The 20,414-nt window shown below is 41.5% G+C and overlaps 1 protein-coding gene across 2 annotated transcripts in view; it reads left to right on the top strand.

The window, feature by feature from the left end:
- Positions 1-2,340: 2,340 nt before the first annotated feature.
- The window catches only part of bcl2l13 (BCL2 like 13), a 30,068-nt gene continuing 11,994 nt past the window's right edge, over positions 2,341-20,414 (top strand). The window contains exons 1-6 of one of the 2 annotated variants that reach the window (XM_072694925.1): positions 2,341-2,659; positions 3,281-3,454; positions 8,966-9,067; positions 9,731-9,887; positions 10,375-10,447; positions 10,577-10,705. In XM_072694925.1, the coding sequence (XP_072551026.1) occupies positions 3,340-3,454; positions 8,966-9,067; positions 9,731-9,887; positions 10,375-10,447; positions 10,577-10,705 (576 nt within the window). In that variant the 5' untranslated portion in view covers positions 2,341-2,659; positions 3,281-3,339. Of the gene's footprint in view, positions 2,660-3,280; positions 3,455-8,965; positions 9,068-9,730; positions 9,888-10,374; positions 10,448-10,576; positions 10,706-20,414 lie in introns of those variants that run through there. The other variant, XM_072694926.1, reaches the window with a different exon arrangement.

The raw sequence follows: 20,414 nt of genomic DNA, 5'->3' as shown, positions 1-20,414 counted from the left end.
ATGTTCAGATGAGTGGTAATTGCTCTGCTTTTGGTTCGATTACAGCGTGAAATCTGCCTATTGCTGCTCTAATCCTCACCAGGAACGGAAAGGAAAAAACAGGAAAACCCACAATCTCATAATTATCGACTACTGTCATTTTTAGAAAGCACTGACCACAGCACAGAGTTTAGTTTACAGGGGACTTACAGACAAAACACGGTGCAGCTGTGTGTGGACTATCGAGAACCCAAAATATCAAAGGAGAATCTCCACTGACAGGGTAATTTGGAAAGTCCCCTCCGAAGTTTCCCAGGAAAAATAGGGATTGTCCGTTGGAACAGTGGAGTGGCGTTTCTAGCTATAAGCAGTCAAGCTATCAAGTCATTTGTTTAAGCTAATCATGATATTAGTAGAAAATCTTTGCTGATGACATTGCTGATGACTTTGCCTCCTAAAAACACTGAGATGTTTTTGTCCATGCGGGTTTCCTCCTGCCTTCCTGTACAAACATGGTAGGTTAAACGACCTTAAATTGACCCCAAATGTGAGTGTGTGTGGTACCAAGCCGATCCAGGGGGTATTCCTGTCTTATGTCCAGTGTAGAAGACTCCAGAATGTAGTGTACTTTCATATAATATATTTAGTAAAACCCTGACTGTCCACTTCTTGACTGGTGCCACTGGATCAACGTTAAAACCAGTTTGCGGTTTTAATGTTATGGCTGAACGAGTATACACAGCTATTACTGAGGTAGAATAGAAGAATACAGTTTTTCTGTTAATACAGGTCTAGTGGTATGCTGCATTATGTGTGTGTGTGTGTGGGGGGGGGGGGTGTAATGATGGGTTGGGTCGTCCACAATGCTGGTGGCTTTGCAGGTGCAGGATAGAAAGACCCCAATTATCTTCTCAGCTGTCCCCTATACGCTGTAGGCTCTTGTGGTCAGAGATGTTCCCAATTCCCTGCTCAGGCCTCTACAGTACCTCTGTAGAACATGGTAATGATGGGAAAGTGGAGATTAGCTTTCCTCAGAAGAGTCTATAGGTGCCGATGGGGTTTCCTGGCTATGGACCTGGTGTTGAGGGACCAGGTGAGGTTCTCTGCAATGTGAACACCAAAGAATCTGGTGCTCATAACAATCCCTGCAGCGGTTTGGGGGTCACCAAACATCTGTGTCAGTGCTGCACTGTCCTAGCACTGTCTGTTAGGTAAAAAAAAAAACTAGTAGCTGGTTTCGAATGGTTTAAGCTGGTCTTAGATGGTTAAGATGCTTGAAAAGCCGGCCCTCCAAAACATGCCATGCATTGGTCTGGCTAAGCTAGCTGACCAACTTAGCTCTTCCAGCATGCTGATCACACCAGTCGACTGGCCTGGTCAGACTGGTCATGCTGGTAGACCAGCTAAGCTATCAGGCTGAAATGAACATATACTTAATGCTGGTCAAGAGCTAATGTGGTCAACCAGCTTAACCAGCCAGAGCTGGCCTGGCAGGATCGTGTGCTCTATGTTTGCACATTTGCACTTTATCTACGTAGTTGTGGATAGTGCTGCGTTGTTGAATGCTGCACTGTGGTCCTGGGGGGCGCTATTTCGCTTCAGTGTGCACTTGCATGTGGTTGAAACGACAAGAAAAGCAGCTTGAACTTGAACTTGAATAAACAGCGACTGTTCAGCTCTTCAGCACTGTTAATATTCAACCACTAGAGGGCAGCAGCGGTGCGTCAGTATCTACTAAAGTAACGGGACAGAACTGACACCTGTTTTTACCCCATCCCAGAGCTCCTGGGTTATTTCATTTATTTTTTTACGTTCGGTTTAAATCAATTAAAATAATAATAACAAAATACACTTACATTTATTTGATTTAATAATTACATGAAGAGAGATTTTTATGTACATTCCAGGTTTTTTGCCAAGGACGCTTCTTGTGCATGGTATACTATTAAATTAATAACCTGTATCATTTTTGCACTGTGTCAAACCGTACCTTGTTGTCTTGTACTTAAAGCTGCCTTATTGAGAAATGCAGTGTTTACTAAGTTTACAAAAATGATTGTTTACACAGCAGTTTACTCAGCATCTAGCTAAATCCCTCTGTATTATTAATAACTCGTGACTCACGAGAAAAAATTTATTAATTAAAATTTAAAAATTCTTTAGATTTTTAGTCTTTTATAAGATACATTTTTTTATACGTCTTATATAAGATGAATTGAAACTTTGAAAAAGTGTCAAAACTAAAAAAATGTATCGGTAAAATCACCTACTGCAGCTTTAAGAGACCGTTGATCAGGCTGGCAGGCTGATCTACAGCACATTGGCACGTCTCTGTTTGTAACTTGGGGTAAATAAATTAGGAGGACCTTTAGCGCTGCAGCTGAAGGAAGCAGGCTAGCTAGCTAAGCTAGATACCTCCTCTCCATAATGTGCGCTATGAGAGAGTGTGTGTGGGCTGTCCAAAAAAAAAGGGAAAGGTTTGGTTGACCCCAGCACACCACAGTAGCCACGCCGCTAACCATTCCGCTAGCTATCTAGCTACTTTACTGGCACCCCAGCCAGCCAGATAGCTAGCATTAGCTAGCTAGCTAGCAGTAGCTAACGTGCCTCTGTGTGAAGCCGCACACTATCAGACCCTCGCCTACCGCGCTGACAGAGCTGAAGTCTTTGTGTCGGCAAGGTAATCTCGCTCCACGGCTGGTGGGGTTCATTTTCAGCGAGGATTTGTTGTTGTTGTTGTTGTTGTTGTTGAGTGACACTAAAGTTAGCTGTGCTTTGGCAGCGCGTGGTAGGTGTGCTGTGCGTGCGTGCGTGCGTGTGAATGTTAGGGAATGCCTGCATGCCCTTGTGCCCAGTGTGAGGGACAGTGCTTCTACAGAAAGGGCAGAGCGCTCAAACACAGTCTCTAACTTCTGGAGAAGCGAGGTGGTCCTGCCTGGGTTTGTTTGGCTGACTTTCAGCTTGTTTCTTGGTGCGAAATTCATTCATCCATGTGATGCAACATTGGCTCAGCCCTGCTTATTCTCAGCTTTGAACCCTTATCTAAAGTTATTGGTGTGAAGCCGGTTTTGAGACCTGTCTGCTTTTACCATCATATTTCTGTTGAAATAGCTGGAAAAGTTGACTTGCCATGACTTTCCTGTGACTTTTTGATTCACTGTACAGTGCACAGAACAGTAGCAGTAGGTCCTGGTGGTTCAATATTAGGGGCATATTTGTGATGATGTTACACGACATGAGTGCATTAAATGTGCAGCAGATGCTGAAATAGCTGAAATGCTCAATTTTCTTCCCTTCCCAGGACTTTTGGAAACAGAAAGGGAGTAGTGCATGTACCCGAGAGCCTGACATCTCTCTTCGATGGCTGCCTCTGGCCCCTCCACCACCGTGCCTGAAGGGTTCCACTATGAGACCAAGTACGTGCTCCTCAGCTACCTTGGTCTGCCTCCGTCTGCACAGTCAAGGCCTGCACAAGGTAAAGGGGAACTCCTGCTGTTCCATGCCATGCCTGGTTCAGTGAGGAAGGGGTCGAACCTGTTAGTTTTCTCCCGTGTCCACCTGTTGGTTATTGTAATTTAGCTCCAAATAGGAGTTTATGCCGAAAGAAAACCGACCTCCGAGAGCCTGAACATGAGCCTTGTAACTATTTGCAGTTGCAAGGGGTCTTGATGGGGGGGCTGTAAAGGACAGGTCATGGGCAGTGGGGCAGCTATATGCATAACTCTATATACTCCAGCCACCTCAGGCAGAAGAGAGTGTTTTGAAGTGTTTCCAGTAGCATTGCTTAAAATGAATGAGCACTTACACGACATGCGGTAAGGTTCACCGAAGCAGCTAGCATGTAGAGGTGCTCTAAAATGGAAAAACTATTGGTTACCTTGGCATAGTTTAGTAATGAGAGAAACTGCTCTAAAAAAATAAAAATCTTATTTTAGCTGTCTTAAGAGACTTTATTTTATTTACCAGATTTTACACACACCCTGCGCATTAGCAAAAGCCCTGCAAGCCCTAGTCAAAGCTGGCGATGTTAAAAATGCTCCCGTATAGAAAATATGGTATTAGTTGTAAGGTGTACTAAGTTTCCTGAGACCGTCTTTGTTGTGATTGTACTTCAGACACACTGCTGATCAAACGTATCACAACCAGGCTCTGCTAGATATCTGGTAGATAACAGATTTCTATGCAGAAAGGGCCTTGTGACCTGGGCCTTGTGAATTGACTGCTGATTTGGGAAGGGGGGGGGGTCAAAAATGGGGCATAAGGAAGCATAAGCCAGGGAAGCGAGAAGGTGTCTGTGCTAGACTGAAAGCTAACCTTAGCTCACAGCACAGAAACTTGGGAATAATAATTAAAATGTATACATATATAAAATATAATTGTATAATGTTTTGAAGTGTTTCCAATGGTATTGCTTAAAATGAATGAGCAGTTACACAACATGCAAGGTTCACCAAAGTAGCTATATATTTAGAGGTACTCTAAAATGAAAATAATTGTATAATATTTTTGTTACAGTGCTAAAAACAAAGCTATGCTCTGCGAAGTTGTGCTATGTAGAGCGCATCACATCATTCACAAGCCTACCATAATATTTGCTTGTTTCAGATCCACATCTGGGCATTTTTTTATTTACCCTGGACAGAGTTACATACCTTCTGTGTAGACACCAGAGAACAATTAACATTTCTGTGGTGCTTTTTAAGCACGAAATGCAGATGCACTGTTTATGCTGAACGTGATCTCATAAAAGGACGTTTTTGAGAAATGTCCTAATGCTCCAAAAAGTGTCAGTGTAGACTATGAAAACGGGAACCATCAAAAAATAAGGCTTGACAGTACCTGAAATATTGTAAGAACCTACACTGGAAACAGAAAGAAATGACAGAAATCTCGAGTCGTGGACAGATTTACCCAGAGTACCTGTTATAACAAGCACAAGCAGCAGTGGATAAGTGTAGTTAGACCGAGGCGGAGTGTCTTGTAAAAGGAATGCTGCTGCCTTTCAGCTTCAGGGTGAGAACTGTCCAGACAAGGCTACAGGTTTTCCACAAGGAAAGTTCTCAGGTAGCTCTGTAGAATCTCTATAGTATAATAATATAGTATTCTGTATAGTAGAATTGTTCAGATGGATATGATAATAATAATAATAACAAACTAAATAAACAAAGTTATGGTGGAACTCCCCATATAGAAATGCATATACATAAATGATAAATAATAAGGGAACATGGGTACAGATTGCTGAGTTAGTCAGCTGGATAGAGGCCTACACTGTTGAAAGGGAAAGTGCCGACCCCAAATTGTACATCGATTGCGTTTTTCAAATGTGAGATGCACCAAATGTACCTTTGAACCAACCCTGAGGGCTCAAGATGTCATCAGTAACGTTAGGTTACATGTTCTGGTTGTGCAACTCGTTAGATAATTTTGGGGTGGGGCAGTTTTGAAGCAGTCACTTATATTTGTGATGAAACAGTGAATCCTTACTCCCTGCAATTGCTGTTTTTAGTGTCTCCATTGGAAAAACAATGTACTGCTCTCCAGGCAAACGCTATAGCTTTCGTAACACTGCAGGACCAGAGGCTGACTCTCTGGGGCTGAAAATTGTTGAAACCTCCCTCATCCAAACAATAAGTTAGGGGAGTACTCTATGAGTATGCTATGATCCCACTAGAGAAGATGAGTTATAAGGAGGGGCTCATGGGATAAGTGCATTAACAAATGGGTCCTTTTATATTTAAATAATAATATTTAAAAATCAAATATTCTCCTTATTTGATATAATCTGTTTATATACATTTATAAACACATGAACCAACTGGATCCAGTGGTGCATAATGTCAAGCAATGTATTGGTCAGATACTGTCTGCAATTATTGTAGCCCCCCCCCCCCCAAATGCATCTGGATATACTTTGTCTAGGTTCTGTTTACACTGGTCATTAAAATGCGTCCCCAGTTTGACCAGATTAGGTCTGATTTTACTTTTCTGTGATAAAAAAAACTAACACATATTTAACTTCTATTTTTTTCCATTTGATCTGTTTTTCTTAATGTTAACAACAGTTTGCCTTCAAAATTGCCCTGCTCTGGGAGACTGTGAGCAGTTTAGAGGATCGGTGGTGGTTTCTACGAGGCTGAGGAAGAGTAGCTGGTTCTCGCATTCCCCTAACGGCTCTATCAGAAAAGGCCAGCAGTCAGTTTAAACCACAAAGGGAATCCGATTCCATTTGTTGACAGCAGTGGTAAACCATGACCACAAAGTCCCACCCAGTGGGAGAGCTTGTTTCGCTGTATCTACCTAGAAACCACTCAGAAAAAGAATCCGATTGGACAGTTTGCCATTGAACATTTTGCAAATGAAACTCTTGTCTTTGGCCAACCTGAAAACCTAACCACAAGTGTTACTGGAAGGTTTAGCATATTTCTATCAAAACCTAAAATTGTATTAAAAAAAATTGTATATAGGAAAATGATTCAAGTACAATATATCATCATTATTAGCATTTTATATCAAGATTGTATGTGGGTTTTTAATTTTTCTCATTAAGCTTCCTCTGTAGGACTAAAAGGTGCTTTGGGTTCCTCACTAGTTGTCCGTCGCTGTTCAGGCAGTAAACTCTGCTGAAGAGTTCATTCTTTCTCTCTTCAAAAATGAGCATCTGGCGTTGATCATAGCAAAAGAGCCGAGATGGCATGGCCCCTCAGGCATGTCAGCATGTAGAGCAGGACTGCGCTTTGTTTCTTCTGCTGCAGTTTTCATTCAGTGAGGTTCAAAAGCGGAGAGATGAGCTTCTGATCCCTGCTTTCCGCTCGGCCCAGTCCACACCCTGACAGCCTGTCGAGTGCAATCAGTGTGGATTACTCGCGCGCCACTGGATCTGAGTGCAGCGCACCTCGTCCTCGACCCCGCCTAGCGTCCTCTCAGCCTGCGATCAGGCAGCAGTGCCTCTGGTCAAGTACCACAGGCATGTTGTGGAGTTTTCCATTAAATGACCCTTAAAAGAGTCTTGTCCTGCCAAACTATGAGCTGTAACTGGGTCTGAGTTCAGTTCACCCCTTGTCTGCTAAAAATTATATGTCAGGTTTTGTCTAAATGCATGACAAACTGGGTCATACACTTCGCTGAGAAGACTGAAAATAAGGAGTACATTGTAAATGTAGGTGTAATTGTAGTCTTTAACAAATGTTGTCATTATTGAAACACTGTGCCTAATATTAAGACTTGCCAAAATGTTTGATGAGCATTTTAATATCAGTGATTTTCAGGGTGCATCAGCTAGTAAGTTACATTTTTAACCAACCTGCTGAACTGCAGTGCTGATTAATCATATTGTCTACTTTTTACAGCTGCTAACAGTGTTGAAATGGAGAAGTCATGGACTTTGGGAGGAGGAAGCATGTCTGGTTTAGAGTTTCCTAATGTAGTCATTTGTCTGTACATTACTTATTTTAGTGGAGCAGATCATGGCCAGAATAGTGGCTGTAAATAGGGATGCACCAATCCAACTTTTCCGTTCCAATACCAATACATGACTTTGTGTATCAGCCGATACCCAATACCAATCCGATACCGAAATTAACCGAAATTAATAAACCAAATACCTCACCATGAGGGAGAGACTTAAGGTATCAGGATTGACGCACAAATTTAGTAAGGTAATGTTAAAGACGCAATATAACAAACACATGTATACAGCATTTCTGTGTATTTGTCACTAAAATAAATAATTGTGCTAAACCTTGGAACAGTGTTGTCTGGGCTTAGGACTTATATTCTGAAATTGGAAGTCTGTGAGACCAAAAAGGAGCTAGCAGCTCCTCCCGTCTCAGTTCTCCTTCTATGGAAGACCAGTGGCGTCAGTGACGTCAGCTCAATGACCAGAAAACCTATGTAGCTCAGCGCTTTACATTTTATCTTAAAGTTGTTTACTTTTTTATTTGATAACTAACAATGAAGACAATAAATATACATATCTTATTCAGAAATTCATCTTTCCTGCTAATATTACATATTTATGATTTATTATAATTTATAATATAACTAATTATAGATAAGACTCCAATATTTTTTTTGTCAAAAATTAAAACCGAAGATGTGCAAGAAAGCATAAATAAAATATATTAAAACTCATTTTCCCTTAATCCGTTTTTTCATACCATTTTTCAACAAAAAAAAGAGAAAATAGGTAAAAATGTGAGACAGTAATTTTAGCTTTCAGTCTGAAAGTATATTGTGTTACTGCTACATTTGTATTAGTGACTTTTATTTTTACAAGTTCAGGCCAAAGCCACAATGTTGTCAACCCTCCACTGCTCACAGTGTAACCAGCAAGCTAATGGGCTCTTTTTATTGAAGGGTGGGAGTTAATTGTAAACAGATGCCATGTTGAGCGTTATGAGAACTCCCATTCATATTTTAACCAGTGATCGGTCTCCTCATTTCTAACATCTCTCGGAGTTGCCTTACTTGAAAGTTTCTCCTTGTTACACTCAGCCAGTCCATATGAGACTCCCTAGTTGGAACTAGAAAGGAACTGGTGTCAGGGCCGTGGCCACCTAAGGCTCACTGATGTGTTCCGTGGATGCCCCACCTCACAACTTCAAGGACTTGCTGCTAACGTCTTCAGTGGTCTTGTGAAATATGTGCCCTTGTATGGTCAGATTTGTTTGTGGCAACACGAGGGGCGTACACAATTAGGGCTGCACAGCATTGTCATCGCAATGTGTGCATGTGCAGTAGTCATATTGCAGGACATGGCAAAGGCCCAGGATCATTTATTTAACTCCAATCTTTGGTACTCAGAGTGCATTATGACATAACATGTTGGATGATTGACTTATGGTGAAATGTGGTGAAAATGCTTGTATTTTTTTAAAACTATTTAAGCTGGCTTCTGACATTGCAGTGTGTGGTTAAGACCTGTAGACAAGCAGACCTGTACTCCGTGTCCCCACTTCAAGTCAGATCTTTTTCTGATTAACAGCAGCTGGACAGACTGCACAGGAAAAGGATGCGGATCAGACCAGCAGGATGAAGCAGCAGATTGAGGAGGAGCTAAAGCAGCTGGAGGAGGAGATCACTGCTTGTAAGGCACATCAACAACTGCACATCAAATGTTCATGCACTTTATTTTGGGATGTCTTGACCATATGTCCAGAATTGACAGGATAATTCATCTTTTAATGGGACAACACAATAGAAATGAAACTTGGACATAAGTTGAAGTAGTCAGTGTGCAGCTTGTATAGCAGTATAGATTTACCGTCTTCTGAAAATAACGTGACACACAGCCATTAAATGTCCAATTAGCTGGCAACACAAGTGAGTACACCTCACAGCTAACATGTCCAAATTGTGCTCAATTGTGTCATTGCCCCTTCCTGGTGTCATGTGACTCGGTAGAGTTACAAGGTCCCAGGTGGGAACGGGGAGCAGGGCTGCTAAATTTGGGGCTTTGGGAACAATTCTCTCATACTCGCCACTGGATATTCAACATGGCACCTCTTCACATGGATGGCCTAGACTATAAAAAGATTGCTAACACCCTGAAACTGAGCTATAGCACAGTGGCCATAGTTTTATTTATGTAATATGTATTTGAAATTGCTATTTATTTATTACTATATATGTAAAATGACTTTTATTACACCCTAAGGATTTCCGATTAAGTAACTACATGCAAAGCATTGCATTTTTTAGCTTTATCATGATGTAACTAAAATTGAGTGACCTGTCTGTGTGTCTGTAGCTTTTCCCAGGACAGGCTTTGACCGACACACTTCCCCGGTGTTCAGTCCAGCTAATCCAGAGAGTTCTATAGAGGACAGTCTAGCTGTACTTGGAGACCGCATCACACGAGACCTGGACACACACCTGGCCTCAGCCACACGTACACTTCTCAGTGGGTCAGTAGCAGTCACCTTGCCAAGAGAAGGCTATGTTGTTAGGACAATTGATCACTTTTAGAATCTCAGTATGGATCATTTTATAATAAATGAGATCATATTAGTTTTATTAAGAATACAATGTGCAACACTCCCCCCCCCACATGTGCAATTACCTGTAAATAACCTGTAAATAATATTGTTATTGCTTTTTTACTTCTTATTTATAGTGTGTATATAGTGTAATTTATTTATCTATGTTTTTGTAACTGAGTGTCTTGCTATCCCTTTCTGTTTTGACACTGAGAATTTCCCCACTGTGGGACTAATACAGGATTATCTTATCTCTTAGTTCTGGAGGGATATAAAAGTATTTCCCTTTATTGCATCCAGAAGGCTGACTTTGTCCATCATACCCATCGTGTATAATTCATTCTTAAGATTAGACACAGTCTTCAGTAGAGATATCACATTTTAATAGTGCAGTAAATGAGTGCGTTTTGTGCAGCCAGCTGGACTATGAGGGTTTCCGAACTGCAGTGCAGGAGGTGTCATCTCATTCTCAAGGGGGCTGGAGCAAGGTGAGAAAATGTGCAGGCTATCCAAGCCTCTGACCACCTCTTAAAGCCGTATCCATGCTCAAAGATATACACATAGTAATTGTGTATACCCAAAATCACCCCTCCCTCTTTTCCCCTCTTTTGCTCTAGGTGTTGGTACCTTTAGTCTTGTTGCAGGCCCTGCAGGCCGAGGGGCAGCCACTGGCCTCTCTGCTGGCCCTGGGTGTAAGTTACTTGGAAGAGGCAGAGGCTGATTTCATCATCCAGCAGGGTGGATGGGTGAGTGAGCTGTTCTATTGGCTGTAGTATGATGCAGTTGATAAGAACAATTTGTTTATTTTCTGAGCTTATCAGTAGAAGAAAATGCCTACTTGAAGTGAATTTTCTACTTTTCTTTGTCTAAATATGTACACTAGGAAATGCTTTACAACATATTATTTGACACTCCTCACAGCCCACGTGAGTGGGCATACAGAAATGAGCACTTTTACAACATGGTAATTCATCCAGTACCATTTTTAGTATTTCAGAGTCTAGTATCAACTTTTAAGATATGTTTTTATACAGAATTTATGGATTTCTTTCATTTGCCAAAATAAATAAATTAACAAAACCTAAATACAATTATTTATGAGAGTGTTGCAGATCAGAATGCTTAGACTACCTGACCGAGATTACCACTGAGATGAAATAATATTGATTGGTTAGTCAAACAGAATTAAGCATTATACATTTAAAATGAATATATGATTTTTTAATAATAGCATGTACAACGGTCTTTATGTAAACACTTGTTAAATAAAAAAAAAAAGTTAAAGAAGTTATTTCCATTTTACCATTTTACAATAACAAAAAAGGAAAGGGACCCAAAGCAAACGTTTGGGAACCCCACATGGTCAGTGCTTAGTAACACTCCCTTTGGAAATTATCACAGCTTGAAAATGCTTTTTGTTGCAGCTAAAGATTCTTTGAGTTCTTGTTTGGGGTATTTTTGCCCGTTCTCCCTTGCAAAAAACTCATGTGCGCTCTCTCTGTCCTTTGTACCTCTTTTGAGGTCTATCCACAGATTTTTTATAAATTTAAAGGTCCAAGGCAAAACCTTCAGCTTGCTTCCCTCAAGGTAGTCCATTGTGGATCTGAGGTGTGTTTAGTCATTATCCTTCTGTAGAAGCCAGCTTTAGTTTGTCTCCCCCCATTTTTTTTTTTACAGATGTTATGTTTGCTCTAAGAGTTTGCTGGTATTTAGGTAAAATACAATCTTCATTCTACCACTGGCTGCAACACAAGCCATGACATGACAGATCCACCCTGGCTTAACATTTGTAGAGGTGTTAATTTTATGCATTATTACATTCTTCTTTTTTTTGCAAGATATATTTCAACTTCATCAGTGGATAAGACCTTGTGAAGCTTGATTTTGTGGGGAGGACGAAGGAAGGGTTTTGGAGTTCTGATAACTCTTCCATGGCCAAGGTCATATTTGTGCAGTAGAACAGTGCACCATCACTCCAGAGTCTGCCTAATCTCCCTGAAGGTCTTTTGCAGTCAAACAGGGGATTTGATTTTGAGTTCCTGCCGTTTCCTACATTCTGAACGGAGGAAACGGCTACCTAAAACACTTTGCTCTTTTCTTACAGTCTACTCCTGCTGTTTGAGCATTGGTTAGTAAAGAGAACATGGCTGCTGATTATTGGGACAAGGTTTAAGGCAACAGAGTATCTATTAAACCTAGAAATTTGCATTACCTGGACTTTCCTAGCAGTGATTGTGAAAAGGACATATCCTTAACAAGCTAATTAAGATCTGAGATCTAGGTAAACGTAATGAGAGCTCAAATGTGTGGTGCCCAAACTTGTGCATGGTGTTCCTATCCTTTTTTTTTTTTTTACTTTACAATGACAAACAAAACACTACACAGTAATCTTGCTTTAAATGTTGAAACTAGGGATGTCCCGATCAAGGTTTTTTACCCCCCCCCTCCCCAATCCGAACCGAGCCTCTAAATGCTGACTATCCGTTGATTCCGATCCGATGTTTGTGTTTCTGAAAATATTACAGCACCACAATTTAGGTAAAATGTGCTAATCCACAAAGTTAATAGCAGTAAAAACACTCAAGTCTCTGTAAACAGACTAATCTAATCTACTTTGTTTGGAGCAACTTTTTAAACTCTGACTGATCTGCCAGTTCCTTTACAACTCTGCAGTCAGATCAATTAGCATGTGTGGATTAGTATTAGCCCCCTCCTCGGTTCTAAATGCACCGTTCAGAGTTGGTTTAGAACCAAAGAAAAGAGCGTGGTTGTCTCACTGGTAGAGTGAAGCATTTCCACCATAGTCTGGTTTGTAACTACTGGTTTGTATCTTCTACTTACTGTTACTATTTACATTAACAAATATTGAAAGTGGGTGCCCAAACCTTTGCATGCCACTGCGTCTTAAAAACATCTGGCGAAACATCTGTTTGGTTAAATTGAAGATACACATGCAGTTCAGAATACCCATGATAATGCTGTAGCTTGTGTTAAAAAGTGTGCTGGACCTTTTCATTGAATATCAGTACGGCTCAGAGACTATCAGGAAGCTTGTGATTTTATTTGGAAGTTGTATTAACCTGCAACCTGCTAATAATGACATGATGAAGAAAGCGCATCCCTTTTTTTACCAGGAGAGGGAGCAAGAGTTCTCCTCTCAGGCGTTAGTAGGAATCCTCTCCGAGTGCATCTCTTTAGTCATATACTCCAATGAGCTGATGTTGCAAGTGGGCTTCATACTAGTCCCAGAAGTGGGTTACAGTGCCATCGATGCAAAATTCATGTTCCCAGAGCAGTGTTTAGCCTTTCAGTGAGAACGTCTTTGAAATTAGCCCAGCAGAAGTTGATTTGCACTGTTTATTTAGCATGGGTGAAAGCTGCCTTCCATTGTCTTGCCCGGCCTGTCCAGTGCTTTTGAGAGTCTAGAACCCTTTTCTACATTCTACTGAATACTGTGACTCTTTCAGTTACGCGGCTGTTTTCGGTTTGACCGCAGTAAAAGATTAATCCACTGTTGTGCGGCCTTCAGCCAAGCCTAGCTTGAAGGTCACTATAGCCAAAAAAAAAATATTCTTAGGTAATATACACACGCATGCAGTACAGTGCAAAGGTTTTAGGCACCTGTGGGGAAAATATAGAGTGATAACTCCTTATCTGTGCAGTAGGTGTTTGTTTATTTGCTTAGTAAAACGCAACTTTTGGAGTCATTGTGTTCATTAAATCATTTTCAGAGCTCTTACACAGCCTGGAGGTGTGTTTGGGGTCATTGTCCTGTTGAAACATAAATGATGGTCCAACTAAACGCAAACCAGATGGGATGGCATGTCTCTGCAGGATGCTGTGGTAGCCATGCTGGTTCAGTGTGCCTTCAATTTTGAATAAATCCCCAACAGTGTCAGCAGCAAAACACCCCCACACCATCACAGCTCCTCCTCCATGCTTCACAGTGGGAACCAGGCATGTGGAATCCATCCGTTCACCTTTTCTGCGTCTCACAAAGACACGGCGGTTGGAACCAAAGATCTCAAATTTGGACTCATCAGACCAAAGCACAGATTTCCACTGGTCTAATGTCCATTCCTTGTGTTTTTTGGCCCAAACAAATCTCTTCTGCTTGTTGTCTCTCCTTAGCAGTGGTTTCCTAGCAGCTATTTGGCCGTGAAGGCCAGAGAGATGGGTTTGCTGCTAGAACTCTGTGTGGCATTCAACTGGTCTGTCATCTGAGCTGCTGTTAACTTGCGATTTCTGAGGCTGGTGACTCCGATGAACTTGTCCTGAGAAGCAGAGGTGACTCTTGGTCTTCCTTTCCTGGGTCGGTCCTCGTGTGTGCCAGTTTCGCTGTAGCGCTTGATGGTTTTTGTGACTCCACTTGGGGACACATTTAAAGTTTTTGCAATTTTCCGGACTGACTGACCTTCATTTCTTAAAGTAATGATGGCCACTCATTTTTCTTTAGTTAGCTGATTGGTTCTTGCCATAATATGAATTTTAACAGTTGTCCAATAGGGCTGTCAGCTGTGTAGTAACCTGACTTCTGCACAACACAACTGATGGTCCCAACCCCATTGATAAAGCAAGAAATTCCACTAATTAACCCTGATAAGGCACACCTGAAAACCATTTCAGGTCACTACCTCTTGAAGCTCATTGAGAGAATGCCAAGAGTGTGCAAAGCAGTAATCAGAGCAAAGGGTGTCTATTTTGAAAACACTAGAATATAAAAAAATCTTTCAGTTATATCACCTTTTTTGTTAAGTACATAACTCCACATGTGTTCATTCATAGTTTTGATGCCTTCAGTGAGAATCTACAATGTAAATAGTCATGAAAATACAGAAAACGCATTGAATGAGAAGGTATGTCCAAACTTTTGGCCTGTACTGTATATATACACACACAGACAGACAGACACACAGAATGTCCTAGCACTAGCAGTTAGGAGGTTAAGGATGTAACGCGGTCGGTGGCCGTAGTGGTGGCTGTGAAGACACGTGAAGACAGCCACCGCCTCTTTTGGCAGTGAACGCCAACCAGCATACACGCTCTGAGGAAAGCGGGCGGGGGGGCCCAGCTAAACCACTACAGCCAGCAAACGCCTGTGCCGGCAAACTTAAGAATGACTTGCTTAAGAGTAATGAGGGGAGAGGCCCCCATCTACCCACCGCAAAGAGCAAAGACTATTGTGCTCTCTCAGACTCTGGCTACTGATGGCAAAGCAGCATTGCTCAGCATTCCCATTCCATGGGCCATAGTGGACGCGCATTAGACTGCTGAGTCACTCGTAGCTCTTAAATTCTTGTTACTGTATTTGTTTACCTGGATCTGCTAGAATTTGGTAGGGTGTTTTTAACATGCATAAAACACTTTATTGCAGTTTGTTAATGAGTGGTTTTAAGTGCATAATGTACGTGGGTGCCCAAAACTTCCGCACAGTACCGAAAATAATAGCAGTCATATTTGTATTGCACCAACAATGGGGCCAAATGGAGCTGGTAGTTGAGCTGTAAAATAGGCACATATTGTGAAGCTCCCTGTGAAGCTCTGTCTGTGTACACTTCGGGGCACTTTGTCCCTGAGGGTTGTGAAAGCTTTTGCAGGAGCGGTGTGTGTGTGTGTGTGTGTGTGTGTGTGTGTGTGTGTGTGTGTGTGTGTGTGTGTGTGTGTGTGTGTGTGTGTGTGTGTGTGTGTGTGGTAACTAGAAGAACTCATTCAGTGGGGTTAATTTAATTAGCGTGCCGCTGCTTCTGCAGAGAGGAGAGAGGCCATTGTCTTATGAATAGAGGCAAATTCCTCCTGTGCAAACTGTCCATGAGGAACCCTGCACTCGGGCACAGATGACACAAATGTGGAGGGAGGGGTGGGTAGGTGGGTGGGTGTGCATGTCTGTCTGTTTGCGTGTGTGTCTCTGTGTGCGTGTGTTTGGGGGAGGGAGCAGCCAGTGAACAAGAACTCCTGTGCAGCAGTTCTAATTCCACTGCTCCGACAGCCCCCTTCATCGCTCACCAGAAGCTGTTTGCTTTAGTCATTAATTTGACATTAACAAACCTTCACTGCTTCTCTGTGGTGCTGTCTGCACCGGGATTTCACTCTTTCAGGAAGCCAGCAGAGTCAGGTAAGCACGCTGCTTTCGGGCAGGTTTTTGTAGTTCTGTTTGAGGCAACATGAGCTGAGCAAGAAAGGTCTGATTCGTCTGTTGGGCTTCAGTCGATTTGACTGACAAGACTTTCCACTGAGTGGCCTTGAGTGGCCCTGCTGTTGGGTCATATATCACCCCGTTATACATCAGCAAACGTTGTTGGATCGGTTGGTTGATAGGTTGATGGATCCTTTGTTGTTCCACAAGCAACATTTAGCACCAGTCCAGCAGACACGAGCATCATGAGCATGAAAACAATGTACGTTCATGACGTTAAAGGTTAAAGCTACAGATAAGTCTAGTTACAGTTGCAAGAAGCCATCTTACTTTTCAATTAAAAAAAGTCAATGTAAATCGATGTAATTGCAGGTGATTGTGAAGCATTTTGACAAAATGTGAGGAACATCTGCCAGATTAAGATTTTCCACTTATTGATAATGTATTACAAATGAAAAAAATGAAAGAATAAAAAGGCAGTTTTGTGGACCATTTTAAAAGAATTTGTTAGGGAAAGGGTTCTATTTGGTTCTGAAAAGGGGGGAGGGTTAAATTATTAGTTATGCATTCAGTAATTTATTATTTTTTATTTGTTTTGTTCTATGTAGATTAGCAAGTTGAAGTAAAATGAGAAATGCCCACAAAATGTTTTTTTTTATTATTATTTTTATTATTTGTGGTGTGACATTATCAGATGTTATCAGATGACATTATCAGATTATCAGATGATGTATCAGATATTATAAGATGTTATCAGACATATTAAATGAAATGCTTATTTAAAGCTGTTTACATGTTCAGGTGGCTTGTTTTCAATATACAGTTTATTGACCCTGCCTGTAAGTCACTACGTTCTATGTAGTAAAAGTGTAAGAGTTCCTACATTGTCCTACAATACAAACTGCAGTGGTCACCCAGTCCTGACTGAATCTCTGGTGGTCCTTTAGGCCTTTAGTTTTTTTAGTTTTTGAACCTTTGTAAGCAAACAGTTCCCTGCGATGACTGTATCTGTTATTTAAAAGGACATACGTTTTCAAAATCTGCTTTTGAGATTGGAATGTGTGACTAGACAGGGTGTGTGTGTGTGTGTGTGTGTGGAATGACATTGAGGGCAACACGCTGAGGAGACATTTTGAGAGCTCCAACAACAGCACAAAATGGCTCATGGAAAACTGTAGAGTATGACAGGGCAGTGTGGCCTCCTCCTGCTGGGGTCAGAATTGTAGGGCTACAATGCAAAAGTAAGTTTGCAAAAGAGTATTTCTGTATGTAGATATATGTTTGGGTGGGCAGTGAGTGGGGGGGGGGGGGTGGCCTGCTCCCTCCATGCCAGTACCCCTCCATGCTGTCCTTCAAAACACTGCTGTCAGACTCCAATGTCAGGGCCTTCAGGAACTCCTGCACTGTTGTGGTATGATGTAATGTAATGTGACCCTCATTGCTAAGGCGGCAACAAACCGTCAGCATGATCATGATCCAAGTCCACTGCCATCAAGTACAGATCTGTCCGTTCCAACAACCCAAAAACCCCCCCAAAAAATGGAGGCATGTTGCTGTTTGGACTGGTGCCTTTTGACCAGCGAGTGGCCGGCAGGGTTGATATGATGCCGTCATTAATGCAGTAATGCAGGGGGATAAATCAGGAGCTGGTGAGTATGCTTGATCTGGAGCCATGTCAACATGCAGCGTCCTGCACATCACTCAGCACCCTGCTTTACGTAACAGACGTTTCACACAGGTGACAGCCGCAAAGCTGGCACCATGTGCCGCACACACACGTGCACACACACACTGTGTGCCATAGGAAAGTCCAGAAATAAATCTGATAAATCCTCGTTTAAAATCATTTGGAGACAGGCTGTCCTAGATACGCTGCAGGGCTCCTCTACCCCCAGGACAGGAGGAGGAGGAGGAGGAGGAGGGGGCTGGGGCGGTCTAAACCGTGAGGACGATGGTCAGATTGTAGCAAAATGTTTGCAGCTCCTGCAGTTTAAAGCAATTAATTGTGGAAATAGCCTAAAGCTGCTGTGACGTTCCAAATACCAGGTTCCTTAACTAGTCTTCCCTTGTGCTGTTTGAAAAGGAAGACCGACAGCTTTGTTGAGCGTCGGTTGCCAATATTTTTATTGTACCCTGTGTGAAGATCTCTTATATACCATATATATATATAGAAGGCCCACTACTATATTTCCTATATAAAGCAAATGGACAAGAATGACATGGCAACATTGAGCTTAAAATTATTTCAGTTATACAAATAAGGTCAAAAAATTACATACAGCACAACTAATATTTTGTTAAATGTCCTATAGCAAGTAGGGCTACAACAAACGACTATTTTAGATACTCTAATAATCTATGAATTATAGAAACATAATTGGTGATTTGGATTATGATCTCTTATGTAGTTGTTTTATGTTTTAGCTAGCTTAGTAACAATGAAGACAATAAAGATAAATGCCTTATTCACTTTTTAAGTATTTTTCATACTAATATTAAAGCTAAATAAAACTCCTATATCCTATCCTATGTTTTTTTTTTTTTTTTTTTCCTGCCAGAATTTAAAACCATGGCTGTGCAAAGATAGCAGCAATAACATATAACACAACACAGTTTTCAGATCAGCAAAAAAGATGGAATGGAGACAAGTGTGAGGTGGTAATTTTAGTTTTTTTAGTCTGAAAGTATTTTGTGTCACTGCTATGTTTGTATTAGTGACTTTTATTTTGACATGATCTGGCCAGAGCCACAATATCATCAACCCTTCTCCACTCATGGCATACCCAGCAAGCTGAGTGGCTTATTTTGTTGAAGGGTGGGACTTATTTGTAACCAGCAAGCTGATTGACTGGCTCTTTTTGTTTTCGTTTTTTGTTGTTGGGCGGGACTTAAACATCCCTAAACAGATGTAATGTTGAGCATTACTAGAACTCCAGTGCATATTTTAATCACTGACCGGGTTCCTCGTTGATAACATGTCTCTGGGTTGACTTACTTGAAGATTTCTTCTTTTACGCTCCATCTGTGTCCATATGAGACTCCATGCCTCACAATAGTAGAACTCTGCTTTCCTTTCATGCACCAGAGTGATGGGTCCCCCCCCAAATAACTGTCCGTGATAAGTAAACTTCTACCCACAACTGTATCCACTCTGTCTGCACTCTTCCAGACGAGAACATCCCAGTTCAGGATGCAGCTCTGGTCCCACAGGGGTGCTTCGTGCTGTGCTGTTAAGCGTCAGTGCTGTTTCTGCATGTGCCCTCAAGGACAGGAGTGATCGCTCTGGCACTCTCTTCAATTATGAATGAGCTGAGTTGGGCAGCTTAAGCCAAAAGCTTGCTCCAGCACGTTGCATAATGCAGAGTGTAACTGCTCTGCTGTTATCTGGGCACGCAGTTCAGGCTGCTCGTGGGCCACCAGCATGTGGAAAGCAACATGCATTGGGCCCCCTTGTGCACAGATATGATTATCTTTAGCAGAGACCTTCCTGACATGGAAACAGTCATACAAGCAGTGTGAATGGAAAATTTGGTCTTTTACCAAAATACAGTAGGTTTGGGAGAGTTCCAAAGGAAAAATTATGATTGATTATGAAACATGAAAATAAGAAATTGTTAATTTTTTTAATTGAGCATATTGTAAAAAAATATTAGAAAATAAGTTTTTTCTTTTTATATGTTAATTTTAGTTTTTTTTTTTTTTTTTTTTTTTAGTCCTTTACAGTATGCAGAAGGGTGTAAGGGATGTGTAGTTCTCACTACTGCCAGATGCAGATAATCTCAAAAAGTGACTACAAAACTACAAAAATGGATACTTTGTGTTACAGCAACAAAATGTATAATATACACAGTCATGTCAGAACATTATGGCCACCCCTGGTTTGGACCGAACTCATTACAGTAGACTAGCTCCAATCACCATATAGGAGCACTGTAGTTCTGTAATTACAGACTGTAGTCCATCTGTTTCTCTGCATACTTTGTTAGCCTCCTTACACCCTGTTCTTCAATGCTCAGGACTCCACAGGACCACCGCAGAGCAGGACTGATTTGGGTGGTGGGTCACTGGCATGGTGCTGGTGTGTTAGTAATGTGTGTTGCGCTGGCACAAGTGGATCCGACGCAGCAGTGCTGCTGGAGTGTTTAAACACTGTGTCCACTCAGGGTCCACTCTATTAGACACTCATACCTAGCTGGTCCATATTGTAGAGTAAAGCCAGAGACAGAAGCTCATCTGTTGTTGCACAGTTTGTGTTGGTCATCCTATAGTTTTTCATCAGTAATCAGAGGAAGCTGCTCACTGGACACTATTGGCTGGATATT

The sequence above is a fragment of the Salminus brasiliensis genome, chromosome 13, assembly GCF_030463535.1.
Source record: "Salminus brasiliensis chromosome 13, fSalBra1.hap2, whole genome shotgun sequence".
Lineage (NCBI taxonomy): Eukaryota > Metazoa > Chordata > Actinopteri > Characiformes > Bryconidae > Salminus > Salminus brasiliensis.
The sequence above is the reverse complement of the archived record's forward strand: the minus strand, read 5'-3'. Positions and strand labels throughout refer to the sequence as shown.